Below are 22836 nucleotides of genomic sequence, written 5' to 3'. Positions count from 1 at the left end.
ACAAGTGTATTACCAGTTTTATATCGTTCCTTCAAATCAATTGGAAAGATATCTTTCATTTTTGTAGGTCGGTAGATTATATAATTTGACCTTTATTTAAGCAGGGCTTCGCCATTAAGACTAGGGTCTCTTTAAGTAAAGTATTACTGTGTATGATTTTTGACTGTGCTCTCCCAGGTCCTGCAGTAGCCCTGTAGTGCTCATGTCTTCACCCAGGGTTGTTTGTCTTTCTGTCAGGTCCTTCAGAAGCCCTGTAGTGCTCATGTCTTCACCCAGGGTTGTTTGTCTTTCTGTCAGGTCCTGCAGTAGCCCTGTAGTGCTCATGTCTTCACCCAGGGTTGTTTGTCTTTCTGTCAGGTCCTTCAGTAGCCCTGTAGTGCTCATGTCTTCACCCAGGGTTGTTTGTCTTTCTGTCAGGTCCTTCAGTAGCCCTGTAGTGCTCATGTCTTCACCCAGGGTTGTTTGTCTTTCTGTCAGGTCCTGCAGTAGCCCTGTAGTGCTCATGTCTTCACCCAGAGTTGTTTGTCTTTCTGTCAGGTCCTTCAGCCCTGTAGTGCTCAGCCAGGGTTGTTTGTCTTTCTGTCAGTGCTCATGTAGTGCTCATGTCTTCACCCAGGGTTGTTTGTCTTTCTGTCAGGTCCTTCAGAAGCTGGGTAAAGCTGATGAGACCAGGGACACAGCGTTCGAGGAGGGTGTGGCTAACTTCAACAAGCAGATGGTGAGAGTCCCGACTCTTTCTCCTCCCTCTCATTGAGATGGTGAACCCACTGTTGTGGCCCAATGTTCCCTCCCCTCCCAGCCTACACACACAGGGTTGTTTGTCTTTCTGTCAGGTCCTTCAGAACTGGGTAAAGCTGATGAGACCAGGGACACACACACACTTCACAAGCAGATGGTGAGACACACTTTCTCCTCACTCTCATTGAGATGGTGAACCCACACACAACCCTCCCCTCCCACACACACACACACACACACACACACATAGATCCATAACTGTCCTGAACCTTACTGGGCTGGTTAAGATAGTCTTTTCACAATATCCTTTCCAGTATGGTTCCAGCAACTATGTTGTTTGTGTAACCAGGGCAGCACAGTACAGTTTGGTTCAGTAATGTGAAAATGGCATCATGCTCACATCCCAGTCCAACCCATTGTTGTATTTTCCAGGCCGAGGGCACCAAACTGCAGAAAGACTTGAGGGCCTACCTGGCAGCAGTTAAAAGTAAGAAGCATGTCTGTCTGTGTGTGTGTTTGTACACTACACGTGTGTGTGTGTGTGTGTGTGCAAGTATCCTGTAACTTATTATTAGGTTTTACAGTAATATCTGTCAGTTTCTATCTGGTCTATTTTGGAGTGACACCGTTGTAGTGTTCACACACATTAATACATTCAGACCTCTTCCTGTCATGGGCCCAGTTTCATTTCAGTTTTTGGCCTGTCTGTCTGCCTGTCTGTCTGCCTGTCTGTCTGTCTGTCTGTCTCTGTGATCCTCAGCCATGCATGACGCGTCCAAGCGTCTGCAGGACTGTCTGGCGGATATGTACGAGCCAGAGTGGTTTGGCAAGGAGGAGGTGGATACCATCGCAGAGGTGAGAGAGACTAGCACGGTGTGTGTGTGTGTAGGTGATCTATGGGAATTCAGGATGAAAGACTACCTGTTCCTCTGTGAAAGAGGTGTACAAAACTTCAGAGGTTGAATTAAATGTATAATTGGAAATGAACATGAGAACTTCAGGTCAATTCTATTGGTTGTTTGAGTAAAAATGGAATAGAAAAGGGAACCAGTGTCTAGTTTCCTCCCTCCATTTCATCACGGTCACATTCACTTCTCAATGCAACACATACTCCTCTCTCTCTCACTGCATGTCTCTTTCCCTCCATCTCTCCATCCTTCCGTCTGTAGGAGATGATAGAGAAGGAGATGGACTATTGCATGGAGGTAAAGGCCAGCTAGCTCAGTAGCTCATTCATGACTGTGTAGACTGGTGATGAATGAGGACTAGTGGGAATAGCTGTGGCCTACACTAGATCTATAGCTAGAAGACATGGCACTAGTTTCAGACTAGCTCTGAACTGTACTGTTAGTGGAGCTGTTATTGGGGTGGGGGTGGGTGTATGCGTGAGTGTTTGCATTTGTGAGTGTATTGTTTGACTCTGCTGTGTGTATTGTAGGAGACAGACATCCTGTGGTCAGATTACCATGACAAGCTTGTGGACAATTCCATGATCGCCATGGATACCTATCTGGCCCAGTTCCCTGACATTAAGGTGTGTGTCACTGCAGTCAGGTGTGAGGGTGTGTGTTTGGCCATTTTGTGAAAAACGAAACTCCATAATAAATAAATATAAATGTTTTTATAACATTTTGATTGATTTTTCACAACATTAACAAATGGTACCAGTATGTGTACTCTGTTCTGAGGGCCCTAGCAGAACATATTACACATACTGGTACCGAGGGCTCTACCAGAACAGACTACAGATACTGGTACAGAGGGCTCTAACAGAACAGACTACACATACTGGTACCGAGGGCCCTAACAGAACAGACTACACATACTGGTACCGAGGGCCCTAACAGAACAGACTACACATACTGGTACCGAGGGCCCTAACAGAACAGACTACACATACTGGTACCGAGGGCTCTAACAGAACAGACTACACATACTGGTACCGAGGGCTCTAACAGAACAGACTACGCATACTGGTACCGAGGGCTCTACCAGAACAGACTACGCATACTGGTACCGAGGGCTCTACCAGAACAGACTACGCATACTGGTACCGAGGGCTCTAACAGAACAGACTACGCATACTGGTACCGAGGGCTCTAACAGAACAGACTACGCATACTGGTACCGAGGGCTCTAACAGAACAGACTACGCATACTGGTACCGAGGGCTCTAACAGAACAGACTACGCATACTGGTACCGAGGGCTCTACCAGAACAGACTACGCATACTGAGGGCTCTACCAGAACAGACATACTGGTACCGGGCTCTACCAGAACAGACTACGCATACTGGTACCGAGGGCTCTACCAGAACAGACTACGCATACTGGTACCGAGGGCTCTACCAGAACAGACTACGCATACTGGTACCGAGGGCTCTACCAGAACAGACTACGCATACTGGTACCGAGGGCTCTACCAGAACAGACTACGCATACTGGTACCGAGGGCTCTACCAGAACAGACTACGCAGACTGGTACCGAGGGCTCTACCAGAACAGACTACGCAGACTGGTACCGAGGGCTCTACCAGAACAGACTACGCAGACTGGTACCGAGGGCTCTACCAGAACAGACTACACATACTGGTACCGAGGGCTCTAACAGAACAGACTACACATACTGGTACCGAGGGCTCTATACAATCCATATGGTGTAAGTTGAGAGTTACAGCGTGATTAAAATGTAATGGTAATGTTCCTCTGTTTGTGGAGACTCTGCATTCACCGTAAACACTGCATATGTCTGCTCAATAGGAAATCACCTTTACATTCCTGGTGCGCATCTTTAACGTTTCAGCGATCCTGGTTTTAAATGGAGCCCTGAAACAGCTCAGCTCCCAGACCAGTTACAGGATACATCAATACATACATTGGATGGATCGATAGCTTCTCAAGAAGCTGCAGCCTTCTATCTATCAGTGACTCTGTGGGTATGTCTGTCTGGTGTCTCTGACCAGGCACGCATCGCTAAGCGGGACAGGAAGATGACCGACTACGACAGTGCGAGGCATCACTTTGGCTCTCTACAGAAGGGCAAGAAGCAGGACCAGGCCAAGATCGCCAAGGTAAGATGGCCGCCCGCTGCATGGTTTCCTGGGTTCATTACGGAATCACACTGCTGAGCCAAACCAAGCTGAACCAGTAGTACTGGGATGGCCTGGTTTTGCATCCGCTATCGTTTAAAATAATAAATGCCATTTATTAGACTCTTTTATCCAAAGCAACTTAGTCATGGATGCCTACATGTTACGTACGGTTGGTCCCGGGAGTCAAACTCACTATCCTGGCGTTGCAAGCACCATGCTCTACCAACTACAGAGGACCAGCGTTTCTGCAACCTTCTTGGAAGGAACAGAACAATGTAAAGAGAAAATATCCAGGCCAGTTCAGGTCGGCTCTATAATGTGACTCAGTCATGACTCTATAAAGGCCTTAACAAAGCTAATGCAAATACCCACATTATGATGTCTGATGTCAGTAAGCAACACTCTGCATTGTAATTTTGGCGAGGCATGTTTTGCTATGCTTGGCACATGCTGCCATGGGCTTAGGCTATACCAGTTGAAATAAGCAACCAATCAACCTACTGGGGGGAAAAAGTCTCATTAACCTGTTTTTCATGTGTGTGTGTTTGATTGGGTGTTAATGTACAATATGGAAATACTCTTGCCCTATTTCAAAACTCTCTCAAACCTGCCTGTCTGAATGCTAACCTGCCTGTCTGAATGCTAACCTGCCTGTCTGAATGCTAACCTGCCTGTCTGAATGCTAACCTGCCTGTCTGAATGCTAACCTGCCTGTCTGAATGCTAACCTGCCTGTCTGAATGCTAACCTGCCTGTCTGAATGCTAACCTGCCTGTCTGAATGCTAACCTGCCTGTCTGAATTGCTAACCTGCCTGTCTGAATTGCTAACCTGCCTGTCAAACTACACTGCTCAAAAAAATAAAGGGAACACTTAAACAACACAATGTAACTCCAAGTCAATCACACTTCTGTGAAATCAACCTGTCCACTTAGGAAGCAACACTGATTGACAATAAATTTCACATGCTGTTGTGCAAATGGAATAGACAACAGGTGGAAATTATCGGCATTTAGCAAGCCACCCTCAATAAAGGAGTGGTTCTGCAGGTGGGACAACAGACCACTTCTCAGTTCCTATGCTTCCTGGCTGATGTTTTGGTCACTTTTGAATACTGGCGGTGCTTTCACTCTAGTGGTAGCATGAGACTGAGTCTACAACCCACACAACTGGCTCAGGTAGTGCAGCTCATCCAGGATGGCACATCAATGCGAGATGTGGCAAGAAGGTTTGCTGTGTCTGTCAGCGTAGTGTCCAGAGCATGGAGGCGCTACCAGGAGACAGGACAGTACATCAGGAGACGTGGAGGAGGGCAACAACCCAGCAGCAGTACCGCAACCTCTGCCTTTGTGTAAGGAGGAGCAGGAGGAGCACTGCCAGAGCCCTGAAAAAGGACCTCCAGCAGGCCACAAATGTGCATGTGTCTGCTCAAACGGTCAGAAACGGACTCCATGAGGGCCCGACGTCCACAGGTGGGGGTTGTGCTTACAGCTCAACACTGTGCGGCATTTTCCAGAGAACACCAAGATTGGCAAATTTGCCACTAGCGCCCTGTGCTCTTCACAGATGAAAGCAGGTTCACACTGAGCACATGTGACAGTCTGGAGACGCCGTGGAGAACGTTCTGCTGCCTGCAACATCCTCCAGCATGACCGGTTTGGCGGTGGGTCAGTCATGGTGTGGGGTGGCATTTCTTTGGGGGGCCGCGCAGCCCTCCATGTGCTCGACAGAGGTAGCCTGACTGCCATTAGGTACCGAGATGAGATCCTCAGACCCCTTGTGAGACCATATGTTGGTGTGGTTGGCCCTGGGTTCCTCCTAATGCAAGACAATGCTAGACCTCATGTGGCTGGAGTGTGTCAGCAGTTCCTTCAAGAGGAAGGCATTGATGCTATGGACTGGCCCGCCCGTTCCCCAGACCGGAATCCAATTGAGCACATCTGGGACATCATGTCTCGCTCCATCCACCAACGTCACGTTGCACTACAGACTGTCCAGGAGTTGGCGGATGCTTTAGTCCAGGTCTGGGAGGAGATCCCTCAGGAGACCATCCGCCACCTCATCAGGAGCATGCCCAGGTGTTGTAGGGAGGTCATACAGGCACGTGGAGGCTACACACTACAGCGCCTCATTTTGACTTGTTTTAAGGACATTAAATCAAAGTTAGGTCAGCCTGTAGTGTGGTTTTCCACTTTAATTTTGAGTATGACTCCAAATCCAGACCTCCATGGGTTGATAAATTTGATTTCCATTGATAATTTTTGTGTGATTCTGTTGTCAGCACATTCAACTATGTAAAGAAAAAAGTATTTAATAAGAATATTTCATTCATTCAGATCTAGGATGTGTTATTTTAGTGTTCCCTTTATTTTTTTGAGCAGTGTATTTGTCTTGCTTCTCTCTCACTCTTTCTGTCTGTCCGTCCGTCTGCATGGCTAGCCGATGTCTCTTGTAGAGAAGGCTGCCCCAGGTTGGGCCCAGGGGATTCTGTCTGCTCATCAAATAGCCCAAACTAACCTGACCAGAAACCAGGTGACTGATGTCTAACTAACTCACCCTCTCACCCTGACCCCCCCCGCCATCCCTTCAACACTGACTTGTCATTCACACATTCTGAGTTCTAATTCTATATTCTATGCCACCATGCCCTAACATTCTGTCTGTATTCCATGTCGTTCTTTAGTTTGATTGTAGATAATGCGCTTTCTTTTGAGTAACATATACTAACAAACATGGTACTGTAGAATTGTTTAACCTCTGTCCAGGCATATACTAACATTGTTTAACCTCTGTGGATGTGTCATGGTGTCTGTCCAGGCATATACTAACATTGTTTAACCTCTGTGGATGTGTCATGGTGTCTGTCCAGGCATATACTAACATTGTTTAACCTCTGTGGATGTGTCATGGTGTCTGTACAGGCAGAGGAGGAGTTAGGGAGAGCTCAGAAAGTATTTGAGGAGATCAACGTAGATCTGCAGGATGAGCTTCCACAGCTGTGGAACAGGTGAGACTTCTCCACCCTCTCACTGATGCTACCAGGCTGATACAGTCTCCTTCCCTCTGTCTTTCTGAAGAGCCACCCATTTACAACCAATGTTATCACGTTGTCTCTTCCACATGTCATCACAGACAGTCACACACACACACACACACACACACACACACACACACACACACACACACACACACACACACACACACACACACACACACACACACACACACACACACACACACACACACACACACACACACACACACACACACACACACAGTGTTGCCAGCCACCATGTTAACACGTTCTCTCTCTCCTCTCTAGTCGTGTTGGCTTCTATGTCAACACATTCCAGAGTATGGCTGGATATCAGCAGAGGTTCCACAAAGACATGGGAAAGGTGAGAGGGAGAGCTGGTTGCCCACCGTCAGTACATGGGACTGATTGATAATACATGTCTGGACTGATTGATTGACTTCCTCCAATCTTTCTGTTTGCAGCTGAACCAGGACCTGAATGAGGTCATGACCAAACTGGATGAGCAGAGGCTGGCCAAGTGAGTGAGACTTGACATAATACCAATGTGTTGCGAATACCAGTGGACTATTGTACATATGATAGTGTTCATCTTTGGCGTACCTGTCTACTTTGCCCCACTGTTATATGTACCTGTACAATCTACCTCTGTCTGGTGCACCTTTTAGGAACTTTATGGTAATTGTAGAGAAATGAGGTCCAATGCGATGCACAGGGTTGGGGAGTAACGGTTTACATGACAACACAGCGAATGTGTTTGATGGATTGTGGGGAAAGAGCAGGAATAGGTTTTTGTAGGCTACAGTCCAAGTTATGTCTTCCAATGGTGCGACTGCTGTCGGCATCCTAAGATGATCCAACTTGAATAAACAGGATGACAGGTCAGGATGACAGGTCAGGATGACGGGTCAGGATGACAGTAGTGGTGTAGTGTAATTTGATATGGATATCACGTGTTATTGATCAAAGCATGTCATTCCATGAGCGCAGCATTTATTTTTCAACTTGAATCAATGAGCCCAATCAGTCCTCCATGACAACAGAGTAGGGTTGGCTAATAAGTCCTTAGTTTTGGTGCTCAGATAAAACAATTAGGCTAATCTATACTTCCATATTTCCAAGTCCTATTCTTTGCAATCAAGAGGTATAACATTTATTGGAATGACTGGAATTCTGATAGAATTTGGTTCATAATTTAAGAATATAATTAAATCTTATTATTATATGTAGTAGAAAGCGATGGGTTAGAAGTCTACATAACCAACCCATAGAGTAAAATGTAACATCCACATATGGCCAGCTATGTCAACTTTAACTTTGATTTATCCTGCAATAGTTGTCGTTCAATTGGCAACACACAGTTTTGTCTTCTTCTAATGCCTGTTAAGGGGAAATTAATCTAAAAGTAACGGAATGTAATCAGATTACGTTACTGAGTTTGGGTAATCCAAAAGTTCTGTTACTGATTACACTTTTAGACAGGTAACTGTAACAGATTACATTTAGAAAGTAACCTATCCTACCCTGTGCTTACACATTCTAGTGAGGAAGTGAAATGACTGGCTGAATATAGAATACTGTAGAGTAAATTACACCCCCCTACAGAAAGGCAGGTAAAGACTGGAAGCCTGGACCCAAGAAGAGGTAATGGACCTGACTGGGAGTGACCAGTATGACAGTTTATATGTGCCTGTGTGTGTCCTTCTGCATGGTGCAGTTAGATACTGACTGAGAATAAAGGACTTGTTGGAAACTACAACTCCCTACTACATCACACAGTTCGGCATGATCTGGTTTATAAGGAGCTTGTTGGAAACTACAACTCCCTACTACATCACACAGTTCGGCATGATCTGGTTTATAAAGAGCTTGTTGGAAACTACAACTCCATCACACAGTTCGGCATGATCTGGTTTATAAAGAGCTTGTTGGAAACTACAACTCCCTACTACATCACACAGTTCGGCATGATCTGGTTTATAAAGAGCTTGTTGGAAACTACAACTCCCTACTACATCACACAGTTCAGCAGCACTATGTGCGCAATGAACTCACAGAAAAAAATAATAAATGGAATTCAAATAATTGAACTGAAGTTGGTGAATTATTTATTTAAAAACCAATAAATAACCGTCATTTTGGTTAATTGCACAGCACTAGTCTCTCTGCATGGTGCAGTTCCATACTGAGTGAGAATAAAGGATTGGAGGACTCAAAACAGGATATATACAGACCTTTAGTTGTCTGAGTGAACCGTCATCTGTGCATGGAGTTCTGCTGTGTGCTTGGACATTCATGGGTGTTCCTGTAGTTCTCAGTCTGAGAGTCTGTGTGTTTCAGGTCAGGCACTCCTGCATGACCGCAGCATGACGTTTGAGGAAGCCTTGTGTTGTGAGTTGGTGTCTCATGCCGCAGCAACGTCCCCAAATAGTTTTTTGCTCTGAGCTGTGTATTTGTGAAGTACTACGCACAGTCTTGTTATATATTATTAATAAAGAATGGTTTCTTTGGCATATGCTCATTCTCCCTGCTAAAATGGGCCTGTGCACACAGATCATTTAATATACTTCTCAGCCCCTTGCTCCCATCTTGCGGTCTTGGTGGATGGTGCAGACTGTTGACTACACAGTAGGGCACACTGTAACAAAATGTTTTGCGACAAAAATAACGAATGTCTGTGTTCTTATCAGAAAACGCATTTCACTCAGTTTCAAAATGTTTTCTCTTAAGCACAGCAGTTGACCCTGTTCTGCTTTCCCATGGTGATACAGGGGGACAGTCTGTGCTAAAAAAACTAATCGTCGCGGCAGCCACCAGATAGTCAGACCTTCACCACTGTGGATGACTGAAACTGATACGCTGCTACATCTTTGCCCGTTGTACTATCATCTTAGTGAATCGCCCGCACATTGCTCCAACACAACTGAGGTCATTGTCCCCCCTCTCGTTCTCTCTCCTCCTGTCCCCCCTCTCGTTCTCTCTCCTCCTGTCCCCCCTCTCGTTCTCTCTCCTCCTGTGCCCCCTCTCGTTCTCTCTCCTCCTGTCCCCCCTCTCGTTCTCTCTCCTCCTGTGCCCCCTCTCGTTCTCTCTCCTCCTGTGCCCCCTCTCGTTCTCTCTCCTCCGGTGCCCCCTCTCGAAAAATGCCCCCTCTCGTTCTCTCCTCCGGTGCCCCCTCTGTTCTCTCTCCTCCTCTGCCCCCCCTCTCTCCTCCTCTGCCCCCTCTCTCCTCCTCTGCCCCCTCTCTCGTTCTCTCTCCTCCTCTGCCCCCTCTCTCGTTCTCTCTCCTCCTGACATGGAAGTCAGTCAGTAATTCTCTCTTTCTTTCCCAGTGAGGCAGCCGCCGCCAACCACAGCGTTACCCCAGACGCTGCACCCAAGGTAAGGTTCCCTCATACAGGGGCTGTAATGTGTCTGACTGTCTCTGTGTTAGTCTTGAGTGACTGGGATTTGTGTGTTGATGAACGAGTGTTATTTTCAGAAGCGTGGGTCAGAAATGCGTGTGTGTGTGTGTGTGTGTGTGTGTGTGTGTGTGTGTGTGTGTGTGTGTGTGTGTGTGTGTGTGTGTGTGTGTGTGTGTGGGAAATCTTGAGTTTAAGGTCTAGTATTATTAAGGTGTTGAATTCAAGAGGGTGGAAAAAGGAGCGGACGGTACAATTGCGAGCACACAGTCGCTAACATTCTCTTCAGGAAAACTCCCACAGCGAGAGATGAAACTAACCCAGAGCATGTTGAATGGAGAGTTTCTCTCCATTGGTTTGATAGACATGTGCTCTTCTAACATAGAAGGAAGCCTCATAGACACCACTTACAGACTAGGGCTGGATCCAATCCATGGCGCGTTGTAGAGCAGTGCATTGCACTTGATTTCTAAAGGTAATTTACGCTTGAGCCAACATGGAGGGTGAGCCAACATGCGCAGCGTTTACAGTAAACACAATCTCCAGGAATGTCAGGGAAATTGCCTTGAAAAGGCACATTGTCGTCTGTTCAGAGCGCTGCTCCATGACACGCCTTGGATTGGATACCAGCCCAGGTAACAGTAACCTACTATTACTAGTATGCCAGTGTGTTTTACTAACCTGTGTGCTGTGTCTCCCTCACTACTGTTGCATGTCTGTACATACTTCCGTGGACCCTCCAGACGAGGCCGGCGCCCCCTGGACCCGCCCCTGTACGCCCGCCCCCCAGCCCCAGACCCTCGTTGACTCCAGCTCCAGACACGCAACAACAGGACATAATCTCGTTCGATGGTGAAGCCCTGGTTCCCGACGCTAACACAACCGCACCGTCACAGGCAACCACCCCGTCACAGCCGCAGGTCAGATGATGTCATAATGTCCCCTTAGGCTTCTATCAACATCATACCCTCAGTGTCAACTCCAACTCAGACGGCTCATAGGTTCTAGCCAAGGGATGGTCTGGTCTCCCACCTCCTCTACCCCCTTGTTTTCCTAGGGATGGTCTGGTCTCCCACCTCCTCTACCCCCTTGTTTTCCTAGGGATGGTCTGGTCTCCCACCTCCTCTACCCCCATGTTTTCCTAGGGATGGTCTGGTCTCCCACCTCCTCTACCCCCATGTTTTCCTAGGGATGGTCTGGTCTCCCACCTCCTCTACCCACATGTTTTCCTAGGGATGGTCTGGTCTCCCACCTCCTCTACCCACATGTTTTCCTAGGGATGGTCTGGTCTCCCACCTCCTCTACCCACATGTTTTCCTAGGGAGGGATGGATCTGGTCTCCCACCTCCTCTACCCACATGTTTTGGTCTCCCCTACCCACATGTTTTCCTAGGGATGGTCTGGTCTCCCACCTCCTCTACCCACATGTTTTCCTAGGGATGGTCTGGTCTCCCACCTCCTCTACCCACATGTTTTCCTAGGGATGGTCTGGTCTCCCACCTCCTCTACCCCCATGTTTTCCTAGGGATGGTCTGGTCTCCCACCTCCTCTACCCACATGTTTTCCTAGGGATGGTCTGGTCTCCCACCTCCTCTACCCCCATGTTTTCCTAGGGATGGTCTGGTCTCCCACCTCCTCTACCCCATGTTTTCCTAGGGATGGTCTGGTCTCCCACCTCCTCTACCCACATGTTTTCCTAGGGATGGTCTGGTCTCCCACCTCCTCTACCCACATGTTTTCCTAGGGATGGTCTGGTCTCCCTAGGGACCTCCTCTACCCACATGTTTTCCTAGGGATGTCTCCCACCTCCTCTACCCACATGTTTTCTGGTCTCCCACCTCCTCTACCCACATGTTTTCCTAGGGATGGTCTGGTCTCCCACCTCCTCTACCCACATGTTTTCCTAGGGATGGTCTGGTCTCCCACCTCCTCTACCCACATGTTTTCCTAGGGATGGTCTGGTCTCCCACCTCCTCTACCCCATGTTTTCCTAGGGATGGTCTGGTCTCCCACCTCCTCTACCCCCTTGTTTTCCTAGGGATGGTCTGGTCTCCCACCTCCTCTACCCCCTTGTTTTCCTAGGGATGGTCTGGTCTCTCACCTCCTCTACCCCCATGTTTTCCTAGCGATGGTCTGGTCTCCCACCTCCTCTACCCACATGTTTTCCTAGGGATGGTCTGGTCTCCCACCTCCTCTACCCCCTTGTTTTCGGCTTGCTCTTTATTTTCTTTCTCCATCCATCCACTCCAGCTACCCCTTTCTGATGATCTCACCTCCTTTCATTCTCTGGTCAGTCCCTCTTCATCCATCCTCCTCCACCTCCTTTCATTCTCTGGTCAGTCCCTCTTCATCCATCCTCTCCTCATCCATCCTCCACCTACTTTTTCACCTACCTATCCATATCTCTGCAACTATTACAGCTGGTAACACCACACCAGTCATCTCCAGGGCCTTCCCAGTAAAATGTCCCAGTAATCCCAGTGCTTATCTTCCGTATGTGGCAGTGTGTGTTTGGCCACAGGAGTGATAATTATCCTGCTCCATATGGACCTGGATGTACTATTGCAGGCCGCCACTTCTCTGGCACCCAAAGTTGGCGTGTCTCCCCATTGGTCAGGCAGCAAGGTCACCAGGTTCAGGGGTCAGTCAGACACAGGCTTGTGGTCCTGGTGGTTTGAACTCTTCCCCTCGTCCAGTGCACAGTCTTTGCATGCTATGCATGGATTCACTCAATGCATGCAAGGGACGAATTGACAGCTTTCCTCACATGGCAGTAAGACTGACAGACTGGGGACAGACACTGTGTCTCTTCAGTCCAACCACCGAGATGGAATACTCTCCATTATTGCAGCATTACCAACAGTCAGCCCACTGAACTTATTCATCAACATTTGTTCCAGTTGAACCAAAGGCAGATTGATGCTCTATTAGATGCTATCATATTATACACAAAACCCTGAGAGGATAATTAGACACACGTACACAGATGGAGAGTGGTTAATATGGCCCACGGACACAAGAGTTCACACTTAAACAGATGAACTTACTGGCTAGTTTCATTTATTTACCCAAGAGAGCATATAGCTAGCTTCATCTATGGGCTTTTATGTTTTTCTGTCCTGTGTAATGTGCCTATATCATATATGTGGTCTTGGATAACAGCACAGTCATTTGGGCTTTTTTGGACTTGGGCTCATTAAATGTGGTTAATGTAGGGCTTCATTAAATGTGGTTAATGTAGGGCTTCATTAAATGTGGTTAATGTAGGGCTTCATTAAATGTGGTTAATGTAGGGCTTCATTAAATGTGGTTAATGTAGGGCTTCATTAAATGTGGTTAATGTAGGGCTTCATTAAATGTGGTTAATGTAGGGCTTCATTAAATGTGGTTAATATGTCTCATTAGGCTCAGGTAGCATCAGGTTTGAATGTTCATGCTGATCAAAGCTCTCATCAAATCCAGACATTTATATGCTTTATGATGCTTTTGAATGTCACTTCCGGTTTCCTGGTGGGAAATACCCCAGAGGAAACAACATATTTATTCCCTGTTCAGGGGCAGAACGACAGATTTGTAACCTTGTCAGCTCGGGGATTTGAACTTGCAACTTAATGGGTTACCCGGGAGAAAAGTAATTTATTCTCGGGATGGAACATTTGTAAGACACTGGGATAATATTAAACCCTAATGGACATACAGGTTGATTCACAAGACTCCAACCAAATAACTTACATATACAGTATTTTCATTTTTTTCTCACCTTTAATTTAACCAGGTAGGCTAGTTGAGAACAAGTTCTCATTTGCACCTGCAACCTGGCCAAGATAAAGCCTAGCAATTCGACACAAACAACACAGAGTTACACATGGAATAAACAAAACATAGTCAATTATACAGTAGGAAAGTCTATATACAGTGAGTGCATGCCTAAAGGTGATTTATGACCATGATATGACATTTCTTGTAGTGACTGTAAGCTTAATTGTAAAAGTAAGCTTAATTGTAAAAGTAAGTCTCAAAAGTGCCATGTTTGTACAGTTTATTATGTGGAGGACACATTTAGGCAGCCAGGACCGCTCCTGCAGTCCTGTGCCATGGTTGAAGTTTGGTCTCTAGTAATTTAAGAGGGCAACTTTATGCCTCCTCACAATGACCATATCATACAAGGCTTTACAGACCGACATAAAACAAATACATAGACTATTTATTGTTCACATTATTTGCATTGATGTATTGAAGTCAAGTGGTGCAGCATTCAAACGCAGTTTCGTGCACCACACAGGACAGTTTGGGAAAGCGACGGTCGGTGGAACTCGATCGCCACCATGTGGACAATTGCTTCAGTTCCGTTGTGGCAGCAACGCTACCAGATATTTGATACAAGATCAAATGTTATGTCAATATTATTATCTCCAAATTGTCGTCGTCGTCCCCCACCCGTGATATATTATTATTCCAATTTAGCTGTTAATCTGGGATTAATTTAACAACGCTTTCTCTCATTTCCGATTGGAGGGCGGATGACCACGTGACTTTCAACCTACCAAGTTGTTACATTGTAACGGTCAAACGTGGCTATTCCCGACGTCGATTATCTCCCAATCCACGCCACACTTTTTTTTATAGCATTAGCTTTAATGAAAAGTTTAGCGCTCATTTTGGTGTGACCATAGTCGAATTTGACGTGTCGGAGAACGGCACCTTCCCCCCGAAAGCATTGCAGTATCGCTTCTCGGCCTTTTGGCTAAGATCAAGTGTAGTATCTGTTCTTATCAGTTTAATATCTGATACGTCCCCTATCTGGGGACCATATATTAAATTGATATTTGGAACAGGGAGATGGAATAGGGGCTTGCTCCGTCCACTCCACGCATCGACCTGGTATTGCAGTACCTCCAGGAACGGTGCACCCCCTATCGTTGTAAAGATAATTAGGCAGAGACAAGAGTTGATTCGTTTTAATTTATTAGGATCATGATGTATATTGTATCTTAACATTTGCGAATGTTGACTATGATAGCTGATGTGAATACTGCGTTAATCTTCTAATCAAAGTTTATTCTTCATGAGCACGGATACACGGTACAGTGAAATGCTAACTTGCATGCTCTCCTCGACAGTGCAATACGCATTATCAAAAATATACAAATAGCTAAGTAGTTAAAACAAACAATTGTTATGATTGGAAAAATATACAAATGTATACACAAGAAGAATATACAATATAAACTCTGAAATGTGCTAAAGTCATGTACTGGTAACATGGACTGCCTCACATGCCAGTAAAACATATTTGTTCTCTGGCCTTGTAAAAAAGTCAATTAAATGTTAATATTTTTTATGTGGCATAAACACAACCAGATATTTTCATCTGATTTGTCAAACAAATCACTTTAAAATGTAGGATATTTTTTGTGCATGTTCTTCCACTCAAATGATTTCAGCATCCAAACTGCATGTTTAACCTATTATTATTATTATATTTGACTAGGGAAGTCCGTTAATAACACATTCTTAATCACAATTACAGCCTACCAAAAGGCAAAAGGCCTCCTGCGGGGGCTGGGATTAAAAAATAGGACAAAACACAAGAGACAACACTACATAAAGAGAGGCCTAAGTCAACAACATAGCAAACTAGTGTCGTTTGATGAATGTAAATAGACATCTGTTGCAAAACACCAAAAAGTATGCCTAATGAAGTTCATCAATTGCCATTAATTGATGCGCCTTGCTGACATTTACCTTTTCTGTAGCCTGAAAAGTCGTAATGTGTATGTAGCCTATTGGATAACAGCAAAATAATTTAGGCTCATTAAATGTGGTTAATGTAGGGCTCATTAAATGTATTTAATATGTCTCATCAGGTTGGAATTTGGATGCTGATCAAATCCAGATATTTATATTGTTAGGTTCTAAATAAAGAGTAAAAACTCAGTAAAGCTCAAACCGTTTATTCACCCAAATGGGTCAGACTGCCGAACAGAGCAAGTCTCCTACTCTTTTAAGCGTTACATCTCTATTGCTCGGCAGGAAGTTAAGTGATGTGGGTAATAAACTGTTCCTTCTCCCTTAATGTGACCTGACCTCAGCCCCCATTCCTCACTAATCCACAGCTCTCCACCCTTATCAGTGACTGCAACCATGTGATTGCCTTTCATTTACTCAGTAACATTAAGTCCCTGGCTCATATCCAACCTTAATTGACTCCACCATATACATTTCTCCTACAGATGCCCATTAGCTTCTGGTGTAGAAACCAGACTGTGGCCCTTCTCATTTCCATAGGATACCTGATGATTCACAATATTTCAAGTTTAGAAGTCAGAACCCATCAGTTCCCCCTTTTTGAACATTACCTTCATACTGTTCAACATTTATATAAACTTGGAAATGACTTAATGAACAAACAATGACATGATTTAACAGTTGATTATGTTTACAAATCCAAGACTTATGGCCTCTGTTCTATAATCACACTATGCACACTCTTATTTTCATCTCTCGTCAGACAACAGAATGACATTTTAGCTTCCGGTTGCTAAGAGAGTTATAGCATAAGACTTGAAAAGCAAAAAGAAACACAAAACCTAACACTGTGTTAAGCTATGCGTAATTATATATGCAAAGAAAAAACAAAGTTTGATAACATGACAATTCCCACTCTCTCTTCACCTGACTCTATGCCTTGAGGATACTTTTCTGCTGGGTTCCACAAAAATGAAGGCCCTAAAAAACCTCCTCATGCTTTCACCCAGTCTTCCCCCGTCTGGCCACAGGTTCCAAGAGGTGTTCTCAAGCCATGTCATTTTCACTTTGCTCCCCATCTCCTTCCTCCTCCATGGCCATCATAACATATGCTCTTGATCAGTCGGTGGAACTCTGGGGCCATCAAGTGAACAATTGCTTCAGTTCCGTTGTGGCAGCAATGATACCAGAGATATTTGATACAAGATCAAATGTTATGTCAATATTATGTTCTCCAAATTGTAAAAAAAAATTAAAAGCACAATCTTTGATATTTGGCGAAAAGTTTAGAGCTCATTGGTGTAATCTAATTTGACGTGTCCGAGAATGGTGCCTTTCGAAAGCATTGCGGTATCGCTTCTCTGCCTTTTGGCTAAGATCATGATATAAGATCGAGTGCAGTTCTCAAGTTGGTGCGATGTCGTCATCGGTCACGTCACAGTCAGCGGCCACTGGACTGAAGGACACGTTGCGATTTCAGTGGACCGGAAAAGACAATTTGATGGAAAGAGTTCATTTTGGAAAATAAGTTATTTTCTGACCTCTGCCTGACAGCAGACGATGTGCACTGCCTGCAACAGAACACAGCCGAGAAGTTGTCTTTCTACACCATCACCCGGCTGCAACAGGTGAGAGGGCTCTTCCCGAGCATTGCAGTATCGTTTCTCGGCCTTTTGGCTAAGATCAAGAGGAAGATCGACTGCATTTTCGCGCGGGATCCACAAGGTGGTGCGATGTCGTCGTCGGCCACGTCACAGTCAGCGGCTGCTGGACTGAAGAACATGCTTCGTTTCAATTGGACAGGAAAGGAAAATTTGATGGAGAGAGTTCGTTTTGGAAAGGAGGTTCTGTTTGGACCTCTACGCCTGACAGCAGACGATGTGCACTGCCTGCAACAGAACACACCTGAGAAGTTCTATGATGTGTCTCTCTACACCATCACACGGCTGGAGGAGGTAAGAGGGCTCTTCCGTGCTAACGCGACAGCACCCGCCCTCGTGGATTTTAACGTTGAGTCCATGTGCAGGCACAATATGAGGGTGCATATGTTCAACCCATGGGTCACTGAAGAAACTTTAGTGTGCTACCTCAGCCGGTATGTGACCATCTTGCCAGGAGTGAGAGACATTAAGGACGCCCTAGGCATCTGGACAGGGAAGAGGCAGTTTCGTGTCCTGCTAAAGGAGGACGAGACCGGCCATGATGGATACCGCCATCCTCCCGCTTCTTTTTCCATCGGTGCAGACAGGGGCTACCTCATGTATGCTGGACAGCCTCGTTTCTGCAGGAAGTGTAGCACGTATGGGCACCTCGCCGATGCCTGCTCACAGACAAGGTGCAGAAACTGTGGGACTATTGGACATACAATGAGGGATTGCACCGTGCCCAAGCGCTGCAGTTTGTGCAACTCTGGGGACAACCTGTTCCGTCACTGCCCGAAGGCAGTCCCCTCTTACGCCAGAGCGGGAAAAGAGCGCAGAGCGGGAAAAGACCAGATGAGGGAGAAGGCATGGAACTACGCGCTATTGAGGAGGTTGTGGATGAGCTAGTGATGGAGAGAGAACTGCAAGAGTCAGGAGAGCGGGAGTGAGACGCCATCATCATCTCACGAGGAGAGAGGAGAAGCGGACAGCAGTTGGAATAAGCAAGTGGAGGAGAAGGGAGAGCCCACCGCGCCCGCGGCTACCGAGAGCTGGACAACTGTGAGAGAGAGGAGAAAGTGCTCGGTGAAAAGGAAGCAGATGAGCCCTGTTTCCCCACTCATCCGCATGGAGGCGATGGAGAAGTCCGCTTTGGGGGGGAATCGCTTCAGTTGTTTTGAAAGCGGGAAGTCTGAGGAGAAAAGCGAGGGAAACCTGGGCAGCGCAGAGGAGACTCTGCTATCCCTGTCAGGCGCTGCCTCCATCGAGAGCAGCGGTCTGGCACCCAGTGGGGTTCCAGCCCCCACGCAGATGGAGGGGGAGCATGAGGAGGAGGACAGTGCTTTCCCGACCCCTATCTTGGTGGACAGTCCTTCGACTGGAGACCATCGTTTCCCAGACAGGCAGCCTAATGAGTTAATGTACTTAGTGAGTTTGGAAAATAATGTCAAATTTAGATAGTTGTCTTTTTCCCTCGTTACCTCATGTCGTCTATTAACCTAGCTAGCATTGAGGTTAGAGGGCTTAGGAACCCAGTTAAAAGGGTGACTGTTTTTTCCCATTTGTCCTCCATTCACTTCTGTTTGTTTTTACAAGAAGTACATTTAAAAGATCAAAATGACGTGGAGAGGTTTACGCGGGAATGGGTTTAGGGAGAGTCCAGGTGGAGTGTCGGAGGGGTGCATTCTACAGGGGTTGGTGTTCTATGTGGGAATAGGGATTTAAAAATAGTAGGAAGTTTTTCGGCAGTACATGGGAGGGTTTTAATAGTAGATATCGATTGGAAGGGTAAATGTTTTAGATTTATTAATGTATATGCACCATCGACACCCAAGGAAAGGAGGGAAATGCTTAACGACCTAGACGCTATTTTCATGACAAGCAGACAGGTGTTTATGGGGGGAGATTTTAATGTGTCATATGACCGAGGTAATCTCGGCGGGCATCTTGTAAAAAGTCTTATAGGTAAATATAATTTGGTTGATACTTATAGAATAGCGCATGCGGATGATCCCGGTTTCACTTGGGGAAACAGCAGGGGCTCGAGGAGCCGAATAGATTGTTTGTTCCGCGTGAACTCCGCGTGCGTCACACCGATATTTTATTCGGACCACAGTTGCCTGTCTGTGACAGTAGAATTAAAAACAATTGAATTTGGAAAAGGGTATTGGAAAATTAATAACGACATTTTACATGACAACTTTAGGGACAAGATTTAGGTCATTTTTCCAGGGCTGTGTAGCTATGAAATCTTTTTATTCTACTGTGGTGGGAGAGCACAAAATTAAGAATCAAGAGTTTTATTCAGAATTTTTTGCAAAGACAAAGTACTTAATAACCAAAGAATTTTATAAATTGCAGAATGAACTAAGAGATCTACACAGCCAAGGAAATGTAAATGGTGGTGGATTAGATAAAGACAAATTGGGTATCCTGCTGAAAAAGCAGCACACATTATTTGAAAAGAAAGCTTGAGACTTCATTTTTAAAAAGTCAGCAAGATAAATGGGAAAATTATGAAGTGCTCGGCATATTTTTTTTTCAAGCAAATTAAATCACAGGGAAAGAGGACTATTTCGGCTTTATTGGACCAAGATGGGGAGATGGTTGAGGATGGAGATGGCATGCTTGGTGTCGCTACACCACTTTTCTCAGCTATTTCAAAAACAAACAATTGATTATGAGAAAGGGACTAATTTTTAAAAAATGCGTGGATGTGCAGATACCTTTAGATATTAGACCAATTAGAAGGGGAATTGAAATTGGATGAAATGTATATGGCACTGAAGAGCATGAAAGATAAAAGTACCAGGAGTGGATGGGCTCTCTAAAGAGCACCAGGAGTGGATGGGCTCTCTAAAGAGCACCAGGAGTGGATGGGCTCTCTAAAGAGCACCAGGAGTGGATGGGCTCTCTAAAGAGCACCAGGAGTGGATGGGCTCTCTAAAGAGCACCAGGAGTGGATGGGCTCTCTAAAGAGCACCAGGAGTGGATGGGCTCTCTAAAGTGGATGCACCAGGCACCAGGTGGATGGGCTCTCTAAAGAGCACCAGGAGTGGATGGGCTCTCTAAAGAGCACCAGGAGTGGATGGGCTCTCTAAAGAGCACCAGGAGTGGATGGGCTCTCTAAAGAGCACCAGGAGTGGATGGGCTCTCTAAAGAGCACCAGGAGTGGATGGGCTCTCTAAAGAGCACCAGGAGTGGATGGGCTCTCTAAAGAGTTTTACATAGTTTTTTGGGATATAATTGGATGTCATCTGTTGGAAGTGTTTAGAGGTACATTTGGTTTGGAGCATATGGGAGTTTCGATGTGTGAGGGGGTAATCTCTCTACTTTACAAAAAGGGAGACCAAGACATTGGCAAATTGGAGACCTTTAACAATGTTGTGTGTTGACTATAAATTATTAAGCAAAGCCGTAACAATTCGCCTAGCTTCTGCCATGGCATATGTTGTTGGTTTAGACCAAACATGCGGTGTGGTGGGGAGAAGATTAACCTGGAACTTGCAATTGCACAGAGACGTTCAAGCCTATTTAGAGGAAAGGCACCTGCCAGCTATTATTGTGAATTTGGACCAGGAAAAAGCTTTTGACATGGTAAACCAGGAGTTTTTGTTTAGAATTATGGAAACATTTGGTTTTGGAAATAATTTTATGAAATGGGTAAAAATTCTGTATAGTAATGTGGGTAGCAGGGTAAATATTAATGGGAATATTGGAAATGTTATCAAGCAATTACGAGGTGTCAGACAGGGTGACCCTCTATCTGCTCTATTGTATGTTTTATATATTGAACCTTTCTCATTCGTAATTAAGACAAATTATAACATCAAAGGCATAATTTTCCCTGGAGGGGATATGCTAAAAATATCGCAATATGCCGACGACACAGTTTTATATTTACAAGACGACCTGAGCTTGAGCGAGTCTATCAAAGTCATTGATGAATTCTCTGTTGCGTCTGGGTCAAAGATTAACAAGAATAAAACAGAAATAAAATATTTGGGACAGTGGAAATGGAGAACGGATCAGTTATGTGGTTTGACAGTGTGCACAGGACCAATGGTAGTGCTCGGCATATCTTTCGGAAATTAAATTAAAGATGACATGTTTAATTGGAAAGAAAAACGAATATCGATTAATAAAAGATTGGGACTGTGGAAAGTGAGGCGACTATCTTTTAGTGGGAAGGTGTTAGTGCTGAAGGTGGACATTCTGCCTTCATTACTTCACCTTGCCTATGTGTTTCCCATGCCGGTGTCCCTAAGAAAAACTTTCATAAGGGTACTGTTTAATTTCTGTTGGGGGGGATATGAGTACACCCGTAGAGATCGGATGTACCAGCCTATAGAGGCTGGTGGAAGGGATTTCCCTCATATTCCTCTCAAGCTAGATGCGTTGTTCTACTCAAACCTTTGTTGCCTTTTGTCGTCTTCTGTACACACGTCACATTTTAATCAAATTCTGGCTGTCTGTACCGTTAAGGTTCATGGTGAAGTGGGATAATAGTAAGACAAAAGCTGAAATGATCCCGTTACATTGTAAGAAAATAGTGGAATGGGCAAGGAAAACCCCTGTCTGCAAAGTTAAAGAAAATGTAATCAACACAGATTTCTATGTGCGAAATTGATAGAAAATTGTCGTCCTAGAGACAGATTACCAATATCGCCTTCCACCTGGCTACGGGCACAATTAAAAAGTTTAGATAAGACTGAAAGATTTTAATTGGCTTGTTTTACACAGACGTCTTGCGGTCCGATCAACATTACATGATCATAATTTGTCCCTGAATAAATTTTGTCCCAGGGACAACTGTTTCGTAATTGAAACAACCCCCATATTTTATGGGAATGTTCTTTTTCCCAATTAGTTTGGGAAAAAATGAAACAATTTTTTGAGATTTACAAAAACATTGATTATGAAGGGGTTGCCAAATTTGAACAAAAAAATGTGGAAAGGGTGCAATTATTAGCATTAGTGACTCCAATGTCCCTTATCAAGACCAAACTTTGGGAGGCCAGATGTGGTGTAGTTAATGACACCCTCAAGTGGTCACAGACGGGATTGGTTCAACTTATAAAACAGGACATTTGGAAAAGAATACAATTCGAAATGGATAAGTGGGGCATCGTATCAGTTAAACAGAGATGGATTTCCATCATTGTGAACGTTTTTATAGCCTATATAT

At 45.2% G+C, this 22836-nt stretch overlaps 1 protein-coding gene and 1 non-coding gene across 10 annotated transcripts in view; both read left to right on the top strand.

The window, feature by feature from the left end:
* The window catches only part of bin1b (bridging integrator 1b), a 47728-nt gene that overhangs the window by 17295 nt on the left and 7597 nt on the right, over positions 1 to 22836 (top strand). For 3 of the 9 annotated variants that reach the window (XM_046334939.1, XM_046334938.1, XM_046334945.1), the window contains exons 2-14: positions 638 to 718; positions 1171 to 1225; positions 1499 to 1593; positions 1908 to 1943; positions 2177 to 2272; positions 3702 to 3809; positions 6268 to 6360; positions 6750 to 6835; positions 7151 to 7226; positions 7327 to 7382; positions 8468 to 8506; positions 10192 to 10240; positions 11004 to 11180. In XM_046334939.1, the coding sequence (XP_046190895.1) occupies positions 638 to 718; positions 1171 to 1225; positions 1499 to 1593; positions 1908 to 1943; positions 2177 to 2272; positions 3702 to 3809; positions 6268 to 6360; positions 6750 to 6835; positions 7151 to 7226; positions 7327 to 7382; positions 8468 to 8506; positions 10192 to 10240; positions 11004 to 11180 (1047 nt within the window). The remainder of the gene's footprint in view (positions 1 to 637; positions 719 to 1170; positions 1226 to 1498; positions 1594 to 1907; positions 1944 to 2176; positions 2273 to 3701; positions 3810 to 6267; positions 6361 to 6749; positions 6836 to 7150; positions 7227 to 7326; positions 7383 to 8467; positions 8507 to 10191; positions 10241 to 11003; positions 11181 to 22836) is intronic. The other 6 variants (XM_046334942.1, XM_046334941.1, XM_046334943.1 and 3 more) reach the window with 6 other exon arrangements.
* Positions 14985 to 15175, top strand: LOC124019585. Its single transcript, XR_006835803.1, has one exon. It is a non-coding gene; the product is annotated as a U2 spliceosomal RNA (small nuclear RNA).

This window comes from Oncorhynchus gorbuscha, unplaced genomic scaffold, assembly GCF_021184085.1.
Source record: "Oncorhynchus gorbuscha isolate QuinsamMale2020 ecotype Even-year unplaced genomic scaffold, OgorEven_v1.0 Un_scaffold_633, whole genome shotgun sequence".
NCBI classification, from domain to species: domain Eukaryota; kingdom Metazoa; phylum Chordata; class Actinopteri; order Salmoniformes; family Salmonidae; genus Oncorhynchus; species Oncorhynchus gorbuscha.
The sequence above is the reverse complement of the archived record's forward strand: the minus strand, read 5'-3'. Positions and strand labels throughout refer to the sequence as shown.